At 46.6% G+C, this 19,341-nt stretch overlaps 1 protein-coding gene across 2 annotated transcripts in view; it reads left to right on the top strand.

Annotated features, from left to right (window-relative positions):
* The window catches only part of LOC110489034 (MORC family CW-type zinc finger protein 3), a 23,957-nt gene extending 4,616 nt beyond the window's left edge, over positions 1-19,341 (top strand). Inside the window, exons 3-16 of one of the 2 annotated variants that reach the window (XM_036943240.1) lie at positions 2,582-2,714; positions 3,051-3,271; positions 3,491-3,638; positions 4,224-4,386; positions 4,835-4,963; positions 5,172-5,291; positions 5,531-5,634; positions 5,767-5,910; positions 6,044-6,160; positions 9,345-9,422; positions 11,845-12,156; positions 17,790-18,312; positions 18,532-18,701; positions 18,817-19,341. In XM_036943240.1, coding sequence (XP_036799135.1) covers positions 2,582-2,714; positions 3,051-3,271; positions 3,491-3,638; positions 4,224-4,386; positions 4,835-4,963; positions 5,172-5,291; positions 5,531-5,634; positions 5,767-5,910; positions 6,044-6,160; positions 9,345-9,422; positions 11,845-12,156; positions 17,790-18,312; positions 18,532-18,701; positions 18,817-18,976 — 2,522 coding nt within the window. In that variant the 3' untranslated portion in view covers positions 18,977-19,341. Of the gene's footprint in view, positions 1-2,581; positions 2,715-3,050; positions 3,272-3,490; positions 3,639-4,223; positions 4,387-4,834; positions 4,964-5,171; positions 5,292-5,530; positions 5,635-5,766; positions 5,911-6,043; positions 6,161-9,344; positions 9,423-11,844; positions 12,157-17,786; positions 18,313-18,531; positions 18,702-18,816 lie in introns of both variants that reach the window. The other variant, XM_036943238.1, reaches the window with a different exon arrangement.

Raw genomic sequence — 19,341 nt, 5'->3', positions numbered from 1 at the left:
GTCCCTCTCCTCGCTACTCCCTGGGCTCGAACCAGCAACACAACAACAACAGCCACCACATCGAAGCGTTACCCATGCAGAGCAAGGGAAACAACCACCCCAAGGCTCAGAGCGAGTGAAGTTTGAAACGCTATTAGCGCGCGCTAACTAGCCAGCCATTTCACTTCGGTCACACCAGCCTCATCTCAAGAGTTGATAGGTTTGAAGTCATAAACAGCGCAATGCTTGACACACAACGAAGAGCTGCTGGCAAAACGCACGAAAGTGCTGTTTGAATGAATGTTTACGCGCCTGCTTTTGCCTACCACCGCTCAGTCAGATACTTGTATGCTCAGTCATATATGCAACACAGGACACGCTAGATATGCAACACAGGACACGCTAGATAATATCTAGTAATATCATCAACCATGTGTAGTTAACTAGTGATTATGATTGAATGTTTTTTAAAAGATAAGTTTAATGCTAGCTAGCAACTTACCTTGGCTTACTGCATTTGCGTAACAGGCAGTCTCCTTGTGGGGTGCAACGAGAGAGAGGCAGGTCGTTATTGCGTTGGACTAGTTAACTGTAAGGTTGCAAGATTGGATCCCCCGAGCTGACAATGTCAAATCTGTCTTTCTGCTCCTGAACGAGGCATTTAACCCACCGTTCCTAGGCCGTCATTGAAAATAAGAATGTGTTCATAACAGACTTGCCTAGGTAAATAAAGGTGTAAAAAAATATATATATTAAATCGGCGCCCAAAAATACAGATTGAAATTGGCCCTAATTAATCGGTCGACCTCTAGTCAGTATAAATGTATGTCAAAATTGAGTGTGTGTGGTTGTGTAGGGCTCTGTGACTGCGTCAAAAACAAAAGATCAATAAAGATTCAAGGTTAACTCGGTCTGTGTAGCTATTTATCAATCTTATTGCTTGGGGATAGAAGCTGTTGAAGAGTCTGTTGGTGCCAGACTTGATGCACCGGTACCTCTTGCCATGCAGAAGCAGAGAGAATAGTGTGTGGCTCGGATGGTTGGTGTCTTTAATGATTTTCCAACCACACCGCTTGATATAGATGTCTTGGATGGCAGGGAGCTCGGCCCCAGTGATGTACTGGGCTGTCCACACCACCCTCTGTAGCGCCATGCGATCAAAGACATTTTTCAACCTCCTGAGGGGGAAGAGGCGCTGTCGCACCTTCTTCACGACTGCACGTGTGGTTGCATAATTTTAAGTCTTTAATGATTTGGACACCGAGGACTTTGAAGCTTTTGACATGCCCGTTTCCTGTAGTCCACAATCAGCTCCTTGGTCTTACTGATGTTGAGGGAGAGGTTATTGTTCTGGCACCACACTGCCAGGTCACTGTCCTCCCTGTAGGCTGACTCATGCCGTCAGCAAACTTGATGAGGTGTTGGAGTTGTGCGTGGCCACGCAGTCTTGGGTAACCGCAAATACAGGAAGGAACTAAGCACAATGATGGTGGTCATCTTAAAACATGTGGGGATTACAGACTGGGACAAGGAGTGGTTGAAAATGACCGTGAATATGCCTGCCAGCTGTTCTGTGCATGCTCTGACAACGCGCCCTGGAATATTGTCGGGCCTTGTGGGTGTTGACCTGATTTAAAAACCTTTCTCACGTCGGCCTCAGAGAACGAGATCACCCAATAAAATGCATTGAGTTCGTCTTGTATAGAGGCAGCGTCAGGCAGATCACGTTTGAGTCTTCCTTTGTAATCTGTAATGGACTGTAGCCCTTGCCGCAGGTGGCGGAGCCTGTGTAATATGATTCCAGCTTATTCCTATATGTCACCATGGAAAGCCAAAACTCCTGCCCTTGCTGACAAGAAGTTCCTGTGTAGATTTTATTTTCAACCAGTAACTATCAGGAAATAACACTGATCACATTTGTTAACACTTTTACAGTGTTTGTTTCATCAGCTGTTGCACAATATGATATAAATCACAGGAAAATATAATTTGGACTGCACAAGGCCTTTTAAGAATATAATAGATAGCAGTTCACCTACTTCACACCTTCTGGTTAAGCTATAGCAGGGTTTCCCAAACTGGGAAATAATTACAGTACACCCCTGCTTCAGGATAACTTGGTCAACTGATTTTAATAATTACAGTACACCCCTGCTTCAGGATAACTTGGTCAGCTGATTTTAATAATTACAGTACACACCTGCTTCAGGATAACTTGGTCAACTGATTTTAATAATTACAGTACACCCCTGCTTCAGGATAACTTGGTCAGCTGATTTTAATAATTACAGTACACACCTGCTTCAGGATAACTTGGTCAACTGATTTTAATAATTACAGTACACACCTGCCTCAGGATAACTTGGTCAGCTGATTTTAATAATTACAGTACACACCTGCCTCAGGATAACTTGGTCAGCTGATTTTAATAATTACAGTACACACCTGCTTCAGGATAACTTGGTCAGCTGATTTTACTAATTACAGTACACCCCTGTGAAGCACTGTGTGAAGTTTACAACTTGTTCTACAACAGTTTTTCATGTAGAAATGGCTTTATAGATGCATTTAATGATTGATTGACTGATTTTGTGCTGTGTAGATAATGCATCAGACCCGGGAGTGACAGCCAGGCAGATCTGGATAGATGTGGTGGAGGAGCAACAGCAGCTCTGTCTGTCCTTCACTGACAATGGCAGCGGCATGACCCCCAACAAACTGCACAAGATGCTCAGGTGAGAAACACACATGCGTACGGTTATCTATACACACACACACACACACTGCTGTTTGATCGTCCATGTTGCAGCCTCTATACACACACACACACACACACACACACTGCTATGTGAACTGTTATACTGTAATTAACCATACATAAACAACATGAGTTACTTTTACATAACAGTCCCTTTTCTTTCATTCACACCATTCTTTTCTCACGCTCACTCTGCCTCTCTCTCACATAAACACGTCCTACACACACACACTTTCTCTCTACCCACCAATACAGACACACCTCTCCAACTAACGATGCAATCTCACCCCACCTCTTCTCTTTGTCTGTTCAGTTTTGGTTTCACAGAGAAAGGTTCTGGTAAGGGAAGCCACCAGGCCATCGGTGTCTATGGAAACGGCTTTAAGTCTGGCTCCATGCGTCTGGGTCGTGACGCTCTGATCTTCACTAAGAACGGAGGCTGTCTGACCGTCGGCATGCTGTCCCAGAGCTACTTACAGGCTATAAAGGCACAGGCTGTCATCGTCCCCATAGTGCCCTTCAACCAACAGACCAATATCCTTACACAAAGAGAGGACCCAATGCAGTACCATTGATGCTTTGGAAATGTTTCCAAAATGTTTGTCATGCCAATAAAGCAATTGAAGTTGAGAGGAAGAGAGAGTATATGCATGTGTGTGTATTATAAAGAGTGAAATAAAAAGTGTTTGTCTGCATCTGTGTGCTTGCCTGTGTGTGTGTGTATCCTGGTTGCTCTCCTTAACTATGTTTTACAGATGCTGGTAGTGACTGAGGACTCTGAGGCCAGTCTGAATGCCATCCTGACCCACTCTCTGATCCACACCCAGCAGGAGCTGCTGCAGCACTTTGACTCCATCCTGTCCAAGAAGGGCACCAAGATCCTCATCTGGAACATACGCAGGTCAAGATGCACACCCATATGTAACCAGTGTGAAATGGCTAGCAGTTAACGGTGCGCCCTAGTAGCTTTTCCATCTGTGACGTCACTTGCTGAGAGACCTTGAAGTAGTTGTTTCCCTTGCCTCTTTTATGGTGCGATGAGTAATGATTCTTTGAGGGTGACTGCTGTCGATGATTCTTCGAGGGTGACTGCTGTCAATGTATTCAGAGAGTCCCTGCTTCAAGCCCAGGTTGGGTCGAAGAGAGGGATGGAAGCAAATCTTACACACACTTGTTAGTAATGAAACCGTATTGGGTATCATCTCAGAAAGCAGAAGGGATTACAGATTAATTACAGATAAGTATTTGATAACTGGGGCGGCAGGGTAGCCTAGTGGTTAGAGCGTTGGACTAGTAACCGGAAGGTTGCAAGTTCAAATCCCCGAGCTGACAAGGTACAAATCTGTCCTGAACAGGCAGTAATCCCTAGGCCGTAATTGAAAATAAGAATTTGTTCTTAACTGACTTGCCTAGTTAAATAAAGGTAAAATAATTATATGAAGAAGGAAGCTGACAGGAGTAATGAGTTCTACAATATCACGTACAGGAACAAAGATGGTAAGCCAGAGCTGGATTTCGAGATCGATGAGTTTGACATCCGGATTCCAGAGATCCACTCAGAGGAGACCAAGACTAGAGGCAGGAAGAAGAGCTTTCCTGGACCGCAGAGGACTGACCACACCATCCCAGAGATGGACTACTCCCTGAGGGTGAGTGTTAGAAAGAAAATAAAAGATGAAGTGATGTGTTACAATGAGAATAAGTGATGAGAGATCAGTTAGGATGGTCACTGTCAACTTTTCAGTCACTTTGCTGAACTCTATTCACCAGAGGATTGTGACCTTGAATGCAGCATAGCCATACAGAGTGATAAAGGTTTGATGATTTGAATAGGATTCTGAACAGGAAGTCCCCTCCTCAAAAATGTCTATACTTTTTTTTGGCCTTTTATTTAACTTGGCAAGTCAGTTAAGAACAAATTCTTATTTACAATGACGGCCTAATCCGGCCAAACCCTAACCCATACGACTCTGGGCCAATTGTGCGTCGCCCTATGGGACTCCCAATCATGGCCGGTTGTGATACAGCCTGGAATCAAACCAGGGTCTGTAGTGACGCCTCTAGCACTGAGATGCAGTGCCTCTATCACTCTCACAGGCCTACCTCAGCATCTTGTACCTGAAGCCTCGGACTCAGATCATCCTGCGACAGAAGAAGGTTCAGACCAAGCTGGTTGCCAAGAGCCTGTCACAGATCGAGAATGACGTTTATAAACCCCAATTCAATGTATCCTTCTGTAGAACTAGAATATGTTTGTCCATTCATTTCTATCCAAAAACAATTATTGTGTTTATCAGTCTCCTGTAAGTAATATAACTTAATTTAACCTAACTTAATTAGCTTAAATATTAACGATGCAAAGTACTGTAGTCACTTGTACAGGCTTCAGTCTTGGCGTACGCCCATTAAACTTAACCTTAACCGTTTCTATCAGAAAGACCGGGTTAAGGTCACCTTTGGGTTCAACCGCAAAAACAAAGACCACTATGGCATCATGATGTACCACAAGAACCGCCTCATCAAGTCCTATGAGAAGGTTGGCTACCAGATCAAGGTACAGATGAATTAAAGACTGTAATGTTGAGTTTATCTGTCAATAACAAACAAGATATATGAGAGATTGCATGAGGGTTTGATTTAATAGTTATGGACAATAGTGTGCTCCTATCTTCCCTTTCTCCCTCTTTCTACATCTCACTCCGTCTATATTTACCGCACTTTCTCCCCACCTCTCCCTCTACTTTTCCTTGACCTATATTTCGCTCGTCTTTTTTCCCTCCCTCTATCCTTCAGTCATCAGGTCAGAGGGCAGGGGTCGGGGTTATTGGTGTCATTGAGTGCAACTTCCTGAAGCCGGCTCACAACAAGCAAGACTTTGAATACACCAAAGAGTACAGGTAAAATGCACATACTCATACACATAAATTAGTCAGTATTATCATGAATCAGAAGAGCTGATTGTCAGATTGACATGCTATTTTAAGTTCTGGATGGGAACCTCCTCACTGTATTTGTGTGGTTTGAAACAGGCTGACCCTGTCGTCCCTGGGGCTGAAGCTCAACGACTACTGGAATGAGATGATGGAGAAAAAGGCGAGAGAACGAGAGTTCCTGGCAGCAGAAAAGAGGAATGAAGAGGAAGATTCAGATGAGGAGGAGGAGGAGGGGGAGGAGTGAGTTTTTAGGTCAACATGTGTTGGACATCACAGTGCAAGTACAGGGCTAACATGGGTGGCTTGTGGTTAAGAAAGAGGAAATTAAAAGTGTGTGTTTTAACTTGTGTGCCGTGTTTGTACATGTGTGTAGGAGTCCAGTGTGGCTGCAGTGTGAGGACTGTCTGAAGTGGAGGCGTGTCCCAGAAGGCCACTACAGCTCTACCCCTGAACACTGGAACTGCAGCCAGAACCCCAACACCATGCTCAGGTACGACAGACGGACGGACGGACAGACAGAACCCACTGCATTCTCCAATTACATTGAATGAACTACAGGACAAAATACAAACCCTCCAACCCAAAAAGGCTGATGGTTGATGGTATCCTAAATGAAATGATAAAATAAACAGACCACAAATTCAAATTGGCTATACTTAAACTCTTTAACATCATCCTCATCTCTAGCACCGTCCCCAGTATTTGGAACCAAGGACTGATCACCCCAATCCACAAAAGTGGAGACAAATTTGACCCCAATGAATACCGTGGGATATGCTTCAACAGCAACCTTGGGAAAATACTCTGCATTATCATTAACAGCAGACTTGAACATTTCCTCAGTGAAAACAATGTACTGAGCAAATGTCAAATAGTTTTTGAAACAAATTACCATAGGACAGACCATGTTTACACCCTCTATACCCTAATTGACAAAAAAAACAAAGGCAAAGTCTTCTGTTGATTTCAAAAAAGCTTTTGACTAAATTTGCCATGGGGCTCTGCTATACAAATTGATGGAAAACGGTGTTGGGGGGGGGGACATATTAAAATTTGCAAAAAATAACACATTTCTTTCCACAGAGCCAGGGGGTGAGACAGGGATGGAGCTTGAGCCCCACCCTCTTGAACATAGTGTATTCGGAAAGTATTCAGACCCCTTGACTTTTTCCACATTTTGTTACATTACAGCCTTATTCTAAAATGGATTTAATAAATGTAATCCCTCTGCAATCTACAGACAATACCTCATAATGACTTGTTGTATTCTGCGCATTTGACAAATACATATTATTATTATTATTATTTTCTTTTTTTAAACAGGTTTTTAGAAATGTTTGAACTTTTTTTTTATTGAATTCCTTATTTCCATAAGTATTCAGACCCTTTGCCAGACAGACGCCACTCCTCAGTCAAAGGCACACAGCCCGCTTGTTTTTTTTCCAAAAAGACTCTGACCATGAGAAACAAGATTCTCTGGTCTGATGAAACCAAGATTGAACTCTTCGGCCTGAATGCCGAGCGTCACGTCTGAAGGAAACCTGGCACCATCCCTACAGTGAAGTATGGTGGTGGCAGTATCATGCTGTGGGGATGTTTTTCAGCAGCAGGGACTGGGAGACTAGTCAGGATCGAGGCAAAGATGAACAGAGCAAGGTACAGAGCAATCCTTGATGAAAACCTGCTACAGAGTGCTCACGACCACAGACTGGGGTGAAGGTTCACCTTCCAACAGGACAATGACCCTAAGCACACAGCCAAGACAACACAGGAATCAAGTATCTGAATGTCCTTGAGTGGCCCAGCCAGAGCCCGGACTTGAACCCGATTGAACATCTCTGGAGTGACCTGAAAATAGCTGTGCAGCAACGCTCCCAATCCAACCTGACAGAGCTTGAGAGGATCTGCAGAGCAGAGTGGCAGAAACTCCCCAAATACAGGTGTGCAAGCTTGTAGTATCATACCCAAGGAGACTCAATACTGTAATCGCTGCCAAAGGTGCTTCAACACAGTCCTGAGTAAAGGGTCTGAATACTTATTAAGTGTGATATATCATTTTTTATTATTATTGTTAATAAATTAGCAAACATTTTTGAAAACCTTTTTCTCTTTGTCATTTTGGGTATTTTGGGTAGATTGATGAGGATTTTTATTTATTTTACCCATTAGAATAAGGCTGTAATGTAACAATGTGGAAAAAATCAAGGGGTCTGAATACTTTCCAAATGCACTGTATTAGAGGTCGACCGATTATGATTTTTCAACGCTTTCAATACTGATTATTGGAGGACCAAAAAGGCCGATATCGATTAATCGGCCTATTTTTTAAAAAAAAATTAAAATTATAATAATAATTTATTTTGTAATAATGACAATTACAACAATATTGAATGAACACTTATTAATATAATACATCAATAAAATCAATTTAGCCTCAAATAAATAATGAAACATGTTCAATTTGGTTTAAATAATGCAAAAACAAGGTGTTGGAGAAGAAAGTAAAAGTGCAATATGTGCCATGTAAGAAAGCTAACTTTTCAGTTCCTTGCTCAGAACATGAGAACATATGAAAGCTGGTGGTTCCTTTTAACATGAGTCTTCAATATTCCCAGGTAAGAAGTTTTAGGTTGTATTTATTATAGGAATCATAGGACTATTTCCCTCTTTACCATTTGTATTTCATGAACCTTTGACTATTGGATGTGCTTATATGCACTTTAGTATTGCCAGTGTAACAGTATAGCTTCCGTCCCTCTAGTTAGCGTGCGCTAACTAGCTAGCCATTTCACTTCGGTTACACCAGCCTCCTCTCGGGAGTTGATAGGCTTGAAGTCATAAACAGCGCAATGCTTGATGCACAACGAAGAGCTGCTGGCAAAACACACGAAAGTGCTGTTTGAATGAATGTTTACGCGCCTGCTTCTGCCTACCCCTGCTCAGTCAGATACTTGTATGCTCAGTCAGATTATATGCAACGCAGGACACGATAGATAATATCTAGTAATATCATCAACCATGTGTAGTTAACTAGTGATTATGATTGATTTGGTTTTTTATAAGATACATTTAATGCTACTTAGCAACTTACCTTGGCTTACTGCATTCGCATAACAGGCAGTCTCCTTGTGGAGTGCAACGAGAGAGAGGCAGGTCGTTATTGCGTTTGTCTAGTTAACTGTAAAGTTGCAAGATTGGGTCCCCCGAGCTGACAAGGTGAAAATCTGTCGTTCTGCCCCAGAACAAGGCAGTTAACCCACCGTTCCTAGGCCGTCATTGAAAATAAGAATGTGTTCTTAACTGACTTGCCTAGTTAAATAAAGATATATTTAAAAAAAAATCAACCATAAAAAAAAAAAGATCAGCAAATCGGCGCCCAAAAATAGATTTCCGATTGTTGTGAAAACTTGAAATCGGCCCTAATTAATCGGCCATTCCGATTAATCGGTTGACCTCTACACTGTATGTTTCCCATGCCAAAAAAAAACATTTAATTGAATTGACACAGACAGACAGGGGTGAGAGGGAGGGAGATGGGGTGAGAGACAGAGAGACAGAGAAATGGAGTCAATGAGTGTGCATGCGTTCAAGTTTTCATGAGTGTGTTTGCATGTGAGGTGGTCTTTGTTCTCATCAACTGTACTTCGTTACCTGACCTGTGGTGTGTATTTCAGGAGCTGCTCTTTGCCAGAGGAAGCCGAGCAGAGTGAAGCAGAGTTAACGCCAAGCTACCTGAAGAAGACCTACAAGAAGTAAATATTCCACCACCCGCCCCTACTCTCTCCTTCACCCTACTCTTTCCTTCACCCTACTCTCATGTCCATCCTAACCTACTCTCTCCTTCACCCTACTCTCATGTCCACCCTAACCTACTCTCTCCTTCACCCTACTCTCATGTCCACCCTAACCTACTCTCTCCTTCACCCTACTCTCATGTCCACCCTAACCTACTCTCTCCTTCACCCTACTCTCATGTCCACCCTACCATACTCTCATGTCCACCCTACCCTACACTCTCCTTCATCCTACTCTCATGTCCACCCGCCCCTACTCTCTCCTTCACCCTACTCTCATGTCTAACCTACTCTCTCCTTCACCCTACTCAAGTCCACCCGTCCCTACTCTCTCCTTCACCCTACTCATGTCCACCCGCCCCTACTCCCTCCTTCACCCTACTCTCATGTCTAACCTACTCTCTCCTTCACCCTACTCTCTCCTTCACCCTACTCTCATGTCCACCCGCCCCTACTCTCCTTCACCCTACTCTCATGTCTAACCTACTCTCTCCTTCACCCTACTCTCTCCTTCACCCTACTCTCATGTCCACCCGCCCCTACTCTCTCCTTCACCCTACTCAAGTCCACCTGCCCCTACTCTTTCCTTCACCCTACTCTCATGTCCACCCGCCCCTACTCTCTCCTTCACCCTACTCTCATGTCCACCCACCCCTACTCTTTCCTTCACCCTACTCTCATGTCCACCCGCTCCTACTCTCTCCTTCACCCTACTCTCATGTCCACCCGCCCCTACTCTCTCCTCTACCATACCTTACTCTCACCTCTACTCTTTCCTCTACTCTCATTTTAATGTTTGGTTTGTTAAATGTGATACGCGGTGTGTCATCCCTCTCACTCCCTCTCTTCATGCCGCTTTCCACACAGACCTAGTGCCTCCCCCTGTCACTCAAGGAGCGTATTTGTTGTTGCTTGACCACGAGACATTTTCGTTCAGTCTGCATGGTCAATACAGCACATGCAACAATGTTGATGACAACGATGTTGTTTCCACTTTGATCTTAATAGAAATCCACAAGCGTTCTATAATACAATATTCGTTTGTGTTTCTTACATCTGCAAACAGGTAGTTTGTATTTTCTTAACAAGTTAAGCTGAATTGTGTTCGCCACTAATGCTAATCTTCTAGTTAGCTGGCTAGCTAACTAGCGAATAAAAGTTCTGAGTCAGAGCAAACGTAGCTAGCTAATACAGCCTGATACCAGTACTGGTGGAGGCTTAAATCAGCATGTTTGTGCAAAAGTATCTTCTAAATCAAAGAGGAATAGGCGAAGCATGAATATGTTGGCTATATGAAAAAATATTTAAGGTAGCCAAAGATTATAGGGTCCCCTAGGAAACACTGAACATCACCTTGGTTCCTACCATGTCACAATAACTCGTCCATGCCATTTTCATTCGTAGTCATGTCAAACTACACTGGATTCAAAGTGCCCACTATTATTTATATTCGAACTATAGAATTATAAAAATCATTCTATTTCCATGATTCCAAAAGTTCACCCAAGTGTTTTGATCTAAATTGCAATTGCAACATTTGGTTAAAAATAAGGCCTAGTATTTTTGCCCATATCGTGGCAGTGTGGAAATTATCCCAAATGAGTGCAGGAAATGCTGAAATTGATGGAAATGCAGGAAATAATAACAATTAGGTTGACGTTGAATTGAACAGTATAAACCAATCAGAAAGGAGAAAGACCCATTGAAATAATTTAGAATATATGTGTTGCTACCCTAGGGTCATGCACTACTCATAAAGCAAATGTAGAACTTTTATTAATCAAAACATAAAATACCGTCATACTTTGGCCTTATTTTGGCCATTATCGCCCAGCCCCACCCTACTCTCTTTTCCACCTTACTCTCTCTTCCACCCTACTCTCTTTTCCACCCTCTCTCTTTCCACCCTCCTCTCTCTTTCCACCCTCCTCTCTCTTTCCACCCTCCTCTCTCTTTCCACCCTCCTCTCTCTTTCCACCCTCCTCTCTCTTTCCACCCTCCTCTTCACTCCATCCTTCAACTCCAGATGCACAGCCAGTTAACGTCTGCACTGACACTTTGTTTGATGTATGGGTGTGCTTGTGTGTGTGGCTAGTGGCTACGCATGTGTGCATTCAATGTCATGTATTTGCACTCTGTGTGCATGTCAGTTTGTGGTTTGCCGTCTGAGTTTTACATTGTTATTCTCAGCATAAGTGTGAGAGATCCGGTGTGGTCAAAACCACAGTGTCAGAGCAGACCTGACTTCCTCCTTCAGTTGAATTTTTTCCTTATATTTATAACAGACTTTAGGCCTACTCTACTATGCTTATCTATACTGTACTCAGCCCTGTAGATTGGTTGTTCCATTCACTTCTGTTTCCACTCTGTGTCTAAAAAGGGACCAAGGCCTGGTCAGAAAACGAGGCCGTCCGCGGAAGCACCATGTCCTCCCCCAAGGCCTGTCTGAACCGGTCCTCCTCCGCCCCCTACCCCCTGATACACCCCTCCCTCTATCTGAGCCGGTCCTCCTCCGCCCCCTACCCCCTGATGCCCCCCTTTCTCTGCTCACAGAGGAGACTGAGGACAGTGAGCTGAATAAGACAGTGGATACACTGGTGGCCACTTTGGAGGATGAGGAGGACAACATGGCACAGTCCATGTCTGGGTCAGACACATGCGCACCCACACGCGCATGCAAACGCACATACAGGTAACTGCCAAAATAATGGAAATACCAAAATAAAGTGTCTTAATAGGGTGTTGGACCACCACAAGCCAGAACACCTTCAATGCACCGTGGCATAGATTCTACTAGTATCTGGAACTCTATTGGAGGGATGTGATGTCATTCTTCCACAAGAAGTTCCATTATTTGGTGTTTGGTTGATGGTGGTGAAAAACATCTCAGTCGCTACTGTCATGTATTGTCATGTTGTGTCCTGTTCCTGTTTCTCTTCACCCTGTCTCCCTCTGCTGGTCGTACTAGGTTACCGTTTCTGTCCCTCTTTCCCCCAGCTGTTCCTTGTCTTCTCTGACTACCTCATTCACCCCTTTTCCCACCTGTTCCCTTTTTCCCTCTGATTAGGTCCCTATATCTCTCTCTGTTTCTGCTCCTGTCTTTGTCGGATTCTTGTTTGTTGTGTTTCATGCCTGAACCAGACTATCGTCATGTTTGCTGTAACCTTGTCCTGTCCTGTCGGAATCTGCCGGTCCATCTGAGCCTACCTATGTTTGGTTATTAAAGAAGCTCTGTTTAAGTTCATTCGCTTTTGGGTCCTCATTCACGCACCGTAACAGAAGAATCCGACCAAGAATGGACCCAGCGACTTCGGATCCTCTCTACTCAGCCGTCGAGATCCAGGGAGCGATGCTAGGCAGACACGAGCAGGAATTGTCTGCTGCTCGACATGCCGTTGAGACCCTGGCCACCCAAGTCTCCAACCTCACAGAACAGGTTCACCATCTCCGCCTCGATCCACCGGCCACTTCCAGGGCTTTCGAATCTCCGGAGCCCAGAATCAATAACCCGCCGTGTTACTCTGGGGAGCCCACTGAATGCCGCTCGTTCCTCACCCAGTGTGATATTGTGTTTTCTCTCCAGCCCAACACTTACTCCAGGAGCACTGCTCGTGTCGCCTACGTCATATCTCTCCTTATTGGACGGGCTCGTGAGTGGGGCACGGCAATCTGGGAGGCAAGGGCTGAGTGTACTAACCAGTATCAGGACTTTAAGGAGGAGATGATACGGGTTTTTGATCGATCTGTTTTTGGGGAGGAGGCTTCCAGGGTCCTGTCTTCCCTATGTCAAGGTAATCGATCCATAACAGACTACTCTATTGAGTTTCGCACTCTTGCTGCCTCCAGTGGCTGGAACGAGCCGGCTTTGCTCGCTCGTTTTCTGGAGGGTCTCCGCGCAGAGGTAAAGGATGAGATTCTCTCCCGGGAGGTTCCTTCCAGCGTGGATTCCTTGATTGAACTCGCTATTCGCATTGAGCGACGGGTTGATCTTCGTCACCGAGCTCGTGGAAAGGAGCTCGCGTTCTCCGTTGCCCCCCTCTCCGCATCACTACCATCTTCCTCTGCCGGCTCGGGTGCTGAGCCTATGCAGCTGGGAGGTATCCGCATCTCGACTAAGGAGAGGGAACGGAGAATCACCAACCGCCTCTGTCTCTATTGCGGTTCTGCTGGTCATTTTGTCACTTCATGTCCAGTAAAAGCCAGAGCTCATCAGTAAGCGGAGGGCTACTGGTGAGCGCTACTACTCCTGTCTCTCCTTCAAGATCCTGCACTACCTTGTCGGTCCATCTACGCTGGACCGGTTCGTCAGCTTCCTGCAGTGCCTTAATAGACTCTGGGGCGGAGGGCTGTTTTATGGACGAGACCTGGGCTCGGGAACATAACATTCCTCTCAGACAGTTAAGGGAGCCCACGGCCTTGTTCGCCCTGGATGGTAGTCCTCTCCCCAGGATTCAGCGTGAGACGCTACCTTTAACCCTCACTGTTTCTGGTAATCATAGCGAAACCATTTCTTTTTTAATTTTTCGTTCACCTTTTACACCTGTTGTTTTGGGCCATCCCTGGCTAGTTTGTCATAATCCTTCCATTAATTGGTCTAGTAATTCTATCCTCTCCTGGAACGTCTCTTGTCATGTGAAATGTTTAATGTCTGCTATCCCTCCTGTTTCCTCTGTCTCTTCTTCACAGGAGGAGCCTGGTGATTTGACAGGGGTGCCGGAGGAATATCACGATCTGCGCACGGTGTTCAGTCGGTCCAGGGCCACCTCTCTTCCTCCACACCGGTCGTATGATTGTAGTATTGATCTCCTTCCGGGAACCACTCCCCCCCGGGGTAGACTATACTCTCTGTCGGCTCCCGAACGTAAGGCTCTCGAAGATTATTTGTCTGTAGCTCTTGACGCCGGTACCATAGTCCCCTCCTCCTCTCCCGCCGGAGCGGGGGTTTTTTTTGTCAAGAAGAAGGACGGGTCTCTGCGCCCCTGCATAGATTATCGAGGGCTGAATGACATAACAGTGAAGAATCGTTATCCGCTCCCTCTTATGTCTTCAGCCTTCGAGATCCTGCAGGGAGCCAGGTTTTTCACTAAGTTGGACCTTCGTAACGCTTACCATCTCGTGCGCATCAGGGAGGGGGACGAGTGGAAGACGGCGTTTAACACTCCGTTAGGGCACTTTGAATACCGGGTTCTTCCTTTCGGCCTCGCTAACGCTCCAGCTGTCTTTCAGGCATTAGTCAATGATGTCCTGAGAGACATGCTGAACATCTTTGTTTTCGTTTACCTTGACGATATCCTGATTTTTTCACCGTCACTCCAGATTCATGTTCAGCACGTTCGACGTGTCCTCCAGCGCCTTTTAGAGAATTGTCTTTTTGTGAAGGCTGAGAAGTGCACTTTTCATGCCTCCTCCGTCACATTTCTCGGTTCTGTTATTTCCGCTGAAGGCATTAAGATGGATCCCGCTAAGGTCCAAGCTGTCATTGATTGGCCCGTCCCTAAGTCACGCGTCGAGCTGCAGCGCTTTCTCGGCTTCGCGAACTTCTATCGTCGTTTCATCCGTAATTTCGGTCAGGTGGCAGCTCCTCTCACAGCCCTTACTTCTGTCAAGACGTGCTTTAAGTGGTCCGTTTCCACCCAGGGAGCTTTTGATCTCCTAAAGAATCGTTTTACATCCGCTCCTATCCTTGTTACACCTGACGTCTCTAGACAGTTCGTTGTCGAGGTTGACGCGTCAGAGGTGGGCGTGGGAGCCATTCTTTCTCAGCGCTCCCTCTCTGACGACAAGGTCCACCCATGCGCGTATTTTTCTCATCGCCTGTCGCCGTCAGAACGTAACTATGATGTGGGAAACCGCGAACTGCTCGCCATCCGGTTAGCCCTAGGCGAATGGCGACAGTGGTTGGAGGGGGCGACCGTTCCTTTTGTCGTTTGGACTGACCATAGGAACCTTGAGTACATCCGTTCTGCCAAACGACTTAATGCGCGTCAGGCGCGTTGGGCGCTGTTTTTCGCTCGTTTCGAGTTCGTGATTTCTTATCGTCCGGGCTCTAAGAACACCAAGCCTGATGCTTTATCTCGTCTCTTCAGTTCTTCAGTAGCCTCCACTGACCCCGAGGGGATTCTCCCTGAGGGGCGTGTTGTCGGGTTGACTGTCTGGGGAATTGAGAGGCAGGTAAAGCAAGCGCTCACTCACACTCCGTCGCCGCGCGCTTGTCCTAGGAACCTTCTTTTCGTTCCCGTTCCTACTCGTCTGGCCGTTCTTCAGTGGGCTCACTCTGCCAAGTTAGCCGGCCACCCTGGCGTTCGGGGTACGCTTGCTTCCATTCGCCAGCGTTTTTGGTGGCCCACCCGGGAGCATGACACGCGTCGTTTCGTGGCTGCTTGTTCGGTCTGCGCGCAGACTAAGTCCGGTAACTCCCCTCCTGCCGGCCGTCTCAGGCCGCTTCCCATTCCCTCTCGACCGTGGTCTCACATCGCCTTAGATTTTGTCACCGGACTGCCTTCGTCAGCGGGGAAGACTGTTATTCTTACGGTTGTCGATAGGTTCTCTAAGGCGGCTCATTTCATTCCCCTTGCTAAGCTTCCTTCTGCTAAAGAGACGGCACAAATCATCATCGAGAATGTTTTCAGAATTCATGGCCTTCCGTCAGACGTCGTTTCGGACAGAGGTCCGCAATTCACGTCTCAGTTTTGGAGGGAGTTTTGCCGTTTGATTGGGGCTTCCGTCAGTCTCTCTCCCGGCTTTCACCCCCAGTCTAACGGTCAAGCAGAACGGGCCAATCAGACTATTGGTCGCATCTTACGCAGTCTTTCTTTTCGCAACCTTGCGTCTTGGTCAGAACAGCTCCCCTGGGCAGAATACGCCCACAACTCGCTTCCTTCGTCTGCGACCGGGCTATCTCCTTTTCAGAGTAGCCTCGGGTACCAGCCTCCGCTGTTCTCATCTCAGTTCGCCGAGTCCAGCGTCCCCTCCGCTCAGGCTTTTGTCCAACGTTGCGAGCGCACCTGGAAGAGGGTCAGGTCTGCACTTTGCCGTTATAGGACGCAGACTGTGAGGGCTGCTAATAAGCGTAGAACTAAGAGTCCTAGATATTGTCGCGGTCAGAGAGTTTGGCTCTCCACTCAGAACCTTCCCCTTAAGACGGCTTCTCGCAAGTTGACCCCGCGGTTCATTGGTCCGTTCCGTATTTCTCGGGTCATTAATCCTGTCGCAGTTCGACTTCTTCTTCCGCGATACCTTCGTCGCGTCCACCCGGTCTTCCATGTCTCCTGTATCAAGCCCGTTCTTCGCGCCCCCGCTCGTCTTCCCCCCCCCCCCCCCCCCCCCCATCCTTGTCGAGGGCGCACCCATCTACAGGGTCCGTAGGATTTTGGACATGCGTCCTCGGGGCCGTGGTCACCAGTACCTCGTAGATTGGGAGGGGTACGGTCCTGAGGAGAGGAGTTGGGTTCCCTCTCGGGACGTGCTGGACCGTGCGCTGATCGAGGATTTCCTCCGTTGCCGCCAGGTTTCCTCCTCGAGTGCGCCAGGAGGCGCTCGGTGAGTGGGGGGGTACTGTCATGTATTGTCATGTTGTGTCCTGTTCCTGTTTCTCTTCACCCTGTCTCCCTCTGCTGGTCGTACTAGGTTACCGTTTCTGTCCCTCTTTCCCCCAGCTGTTCCTTGTCTTCTCTGACTACCTCATTCACCCCTTTTCCCACCTGTTCCCTTTTTCCCTCTGATTAGGTCCCTATATCTCTCTCTGTTTCTGCTCCTGTCTTTGTCGGATTCTTGTTTGTTGTGTTTCATGCCTGAACCAGACTATCGTCATGTTTGCTGTAACCTTGTCCTGTCCTGTCGGAATCTGCCGGTCCATCTGAGCCTACCTATGTTTGGTTATTAAAGAAGCTCTGTTTAAGTTCATTCGCTTTTGGGTCCTCATTCACGCACCGTAACAGCTACTCCAGAATCTTCCATATGTGTTCATTTGGGTTGAGATCTGGTGACTGAAAAACACACACACTTCCTTTAAACGGCCTATGCTCCGTTGAGACTCCTCTTTCAAAGTCACTGAGATCTCTTCTAGCCGTGGTAGTCAACATAATGGGCAACTGGGCATTTTTATACATGACCCTAAGCATGATGGGATGTTAATTGCTTAATTAACACAGGAAACATACATTTGTGGAAGCACTTGCTTTCAATATAAATTGTATCACTAATTTATTGAAGTGTCTCCTTTATTTTGGCAGTTACCTGTACAAATACATACACACACACACACACACATACACAACAAATATAGATAGATACAAACACACACTCAGTCTCTCTTTCTCTCAGCAGAAACAAGCGTAAGTCAATATGGCCGCCCAGGGACATGGACAAGAGACCGCAACCATGGGCGGAGCCACACCCATTCGCTGACGAGGTCCAAGAGGTGCAAAAGCCTGGGAAAGACGTCAATGAACCACAGACACTGACTGGGCAGACAGAGAAGACCAAGGGGGAGAAGGCACTACTGGGGGCCACCAGAGTAGGCCCTTCCCAGCCCAGCTCCAGCCTTGCCTGGCCTCCCTCCCTCCCCTCAGCCCAGACGGTGGTGGTGTCCCCCCTAAGTCGTCCGGAGGGCCCCTGGCCACGGGCTCTGACCCTTGAGGGGGCTGGGTCAGACAGGGGAGCCCTGGTCCAGAGACTGGCTGGACTGGAGAAGGAGGCTCAGAGGCTGAGGAGGATACTGGGGTCCACTGCACTCCCAGCGACGCCAGACAACGTGGTGATGACAGAGGCTCCCTCTGGGGATAAGGCAGCTGCTGGGGTGGGGGTGGAGACACCGGTGGCCATGGTAACCAAACTGGACCAAATGGAGGTAAGTAGGTTTAACTGTGAATTTCCTAAAGGTCTGATTGTTTTACAAGATTAGGGAAATCAAAAGACGTACTCTCCCCATTAGGATACATGAAGAACATTATAAAAATTGTTATTTCCAAGCCTTCTTATTGGTTTAAACTTGTATTCTAGCTGTACATTTTTCTGAATTTAAACTTTTATAGAGAACTCTATCCCATTCCCTCTCGTTTCTCTACAGTGTGAGAGCTCCGCGTCCCCCAGTGGCCCTGGGGTTCCAGGGCTGGTTGTGGATGGCATCCAGCCCCAGAGAGAACAGCCTGAGCTGGGCAGACTGAGGAGGGAGAAGGCTGACCCCCAGAGCAGGCTGAGACAGACTGACAGCCCAGTAACCAGGGACCAGAGCTCCCGGTGTGTTTACCCACATAGAGACAGAAACACACACAGAAAGACAGAAATACACACACAATCCATCGGCTCTCTAGCTTTGTATTCTCTTTAACTTTCTACTCTCTGTATTCCCCAGCATTGTGCTGGAGAATCTCCACAAAATCCGAGGGAACGTGGTGGCTCTGCTGTCAGCCATCCTGCCCCACCTGGACCTGCAGGGCATCAGCCTGGACACGCCAGACGTAGACAGCATCCTGCAGCAGATCATAGATGCCAACTCACTGTCTCCACTCTAGAACCCACTCTCAGTGCTCTAGAACCCACTCTCAGTGCTCTAGAACCCACTCTCAGTGCTCTAGAACCCACTCTCAGTGCTCTAGAAACTCACTCTCTGACCTCTAGAATCTCACTCTCTGACCTCTAGAATCTCACTCTCTGACCTCTAGAATCTCACTCTCTGACCTCTAGAAACTCACTCTCTGACCGCTAGAAACTCACTCTGCATTAGTACTTATTCTCACCAGTCTACAGTTGTGGCCAAAAGTTGAGAATGACACACATATTTATTTTCACAAAGTCTGCTGCATCAGTTTGTATGATGGCAATTTGCATATACTCCAGAATGTTATGAAGAGTGATCAGATGAATTGCAATTAATTGC

The sequence above is a fragment of the Oncorhynchus mykiss genome, chromosome 14 (genome assembly GCF_013265735.2).
Source record: "Oncorhynchus mykiss isolate Arlee chromosome 14, USDA_OmykA_1.1, whole genome shotgun sequence".
NCBI classification, from domain to species: domain Eukaryota; kingdom Metazoa; phylum Chordata; class Actinopteri; order Salmoniformes; family Salmonidae; genus Oncorhynchus; species Oncorhynchus mykiss.
The sequence above is the reverse complement of the archived record's forward strand: the minus strand, read 5'-3'. Positions and strand labels throughout refer to the sequence as shown.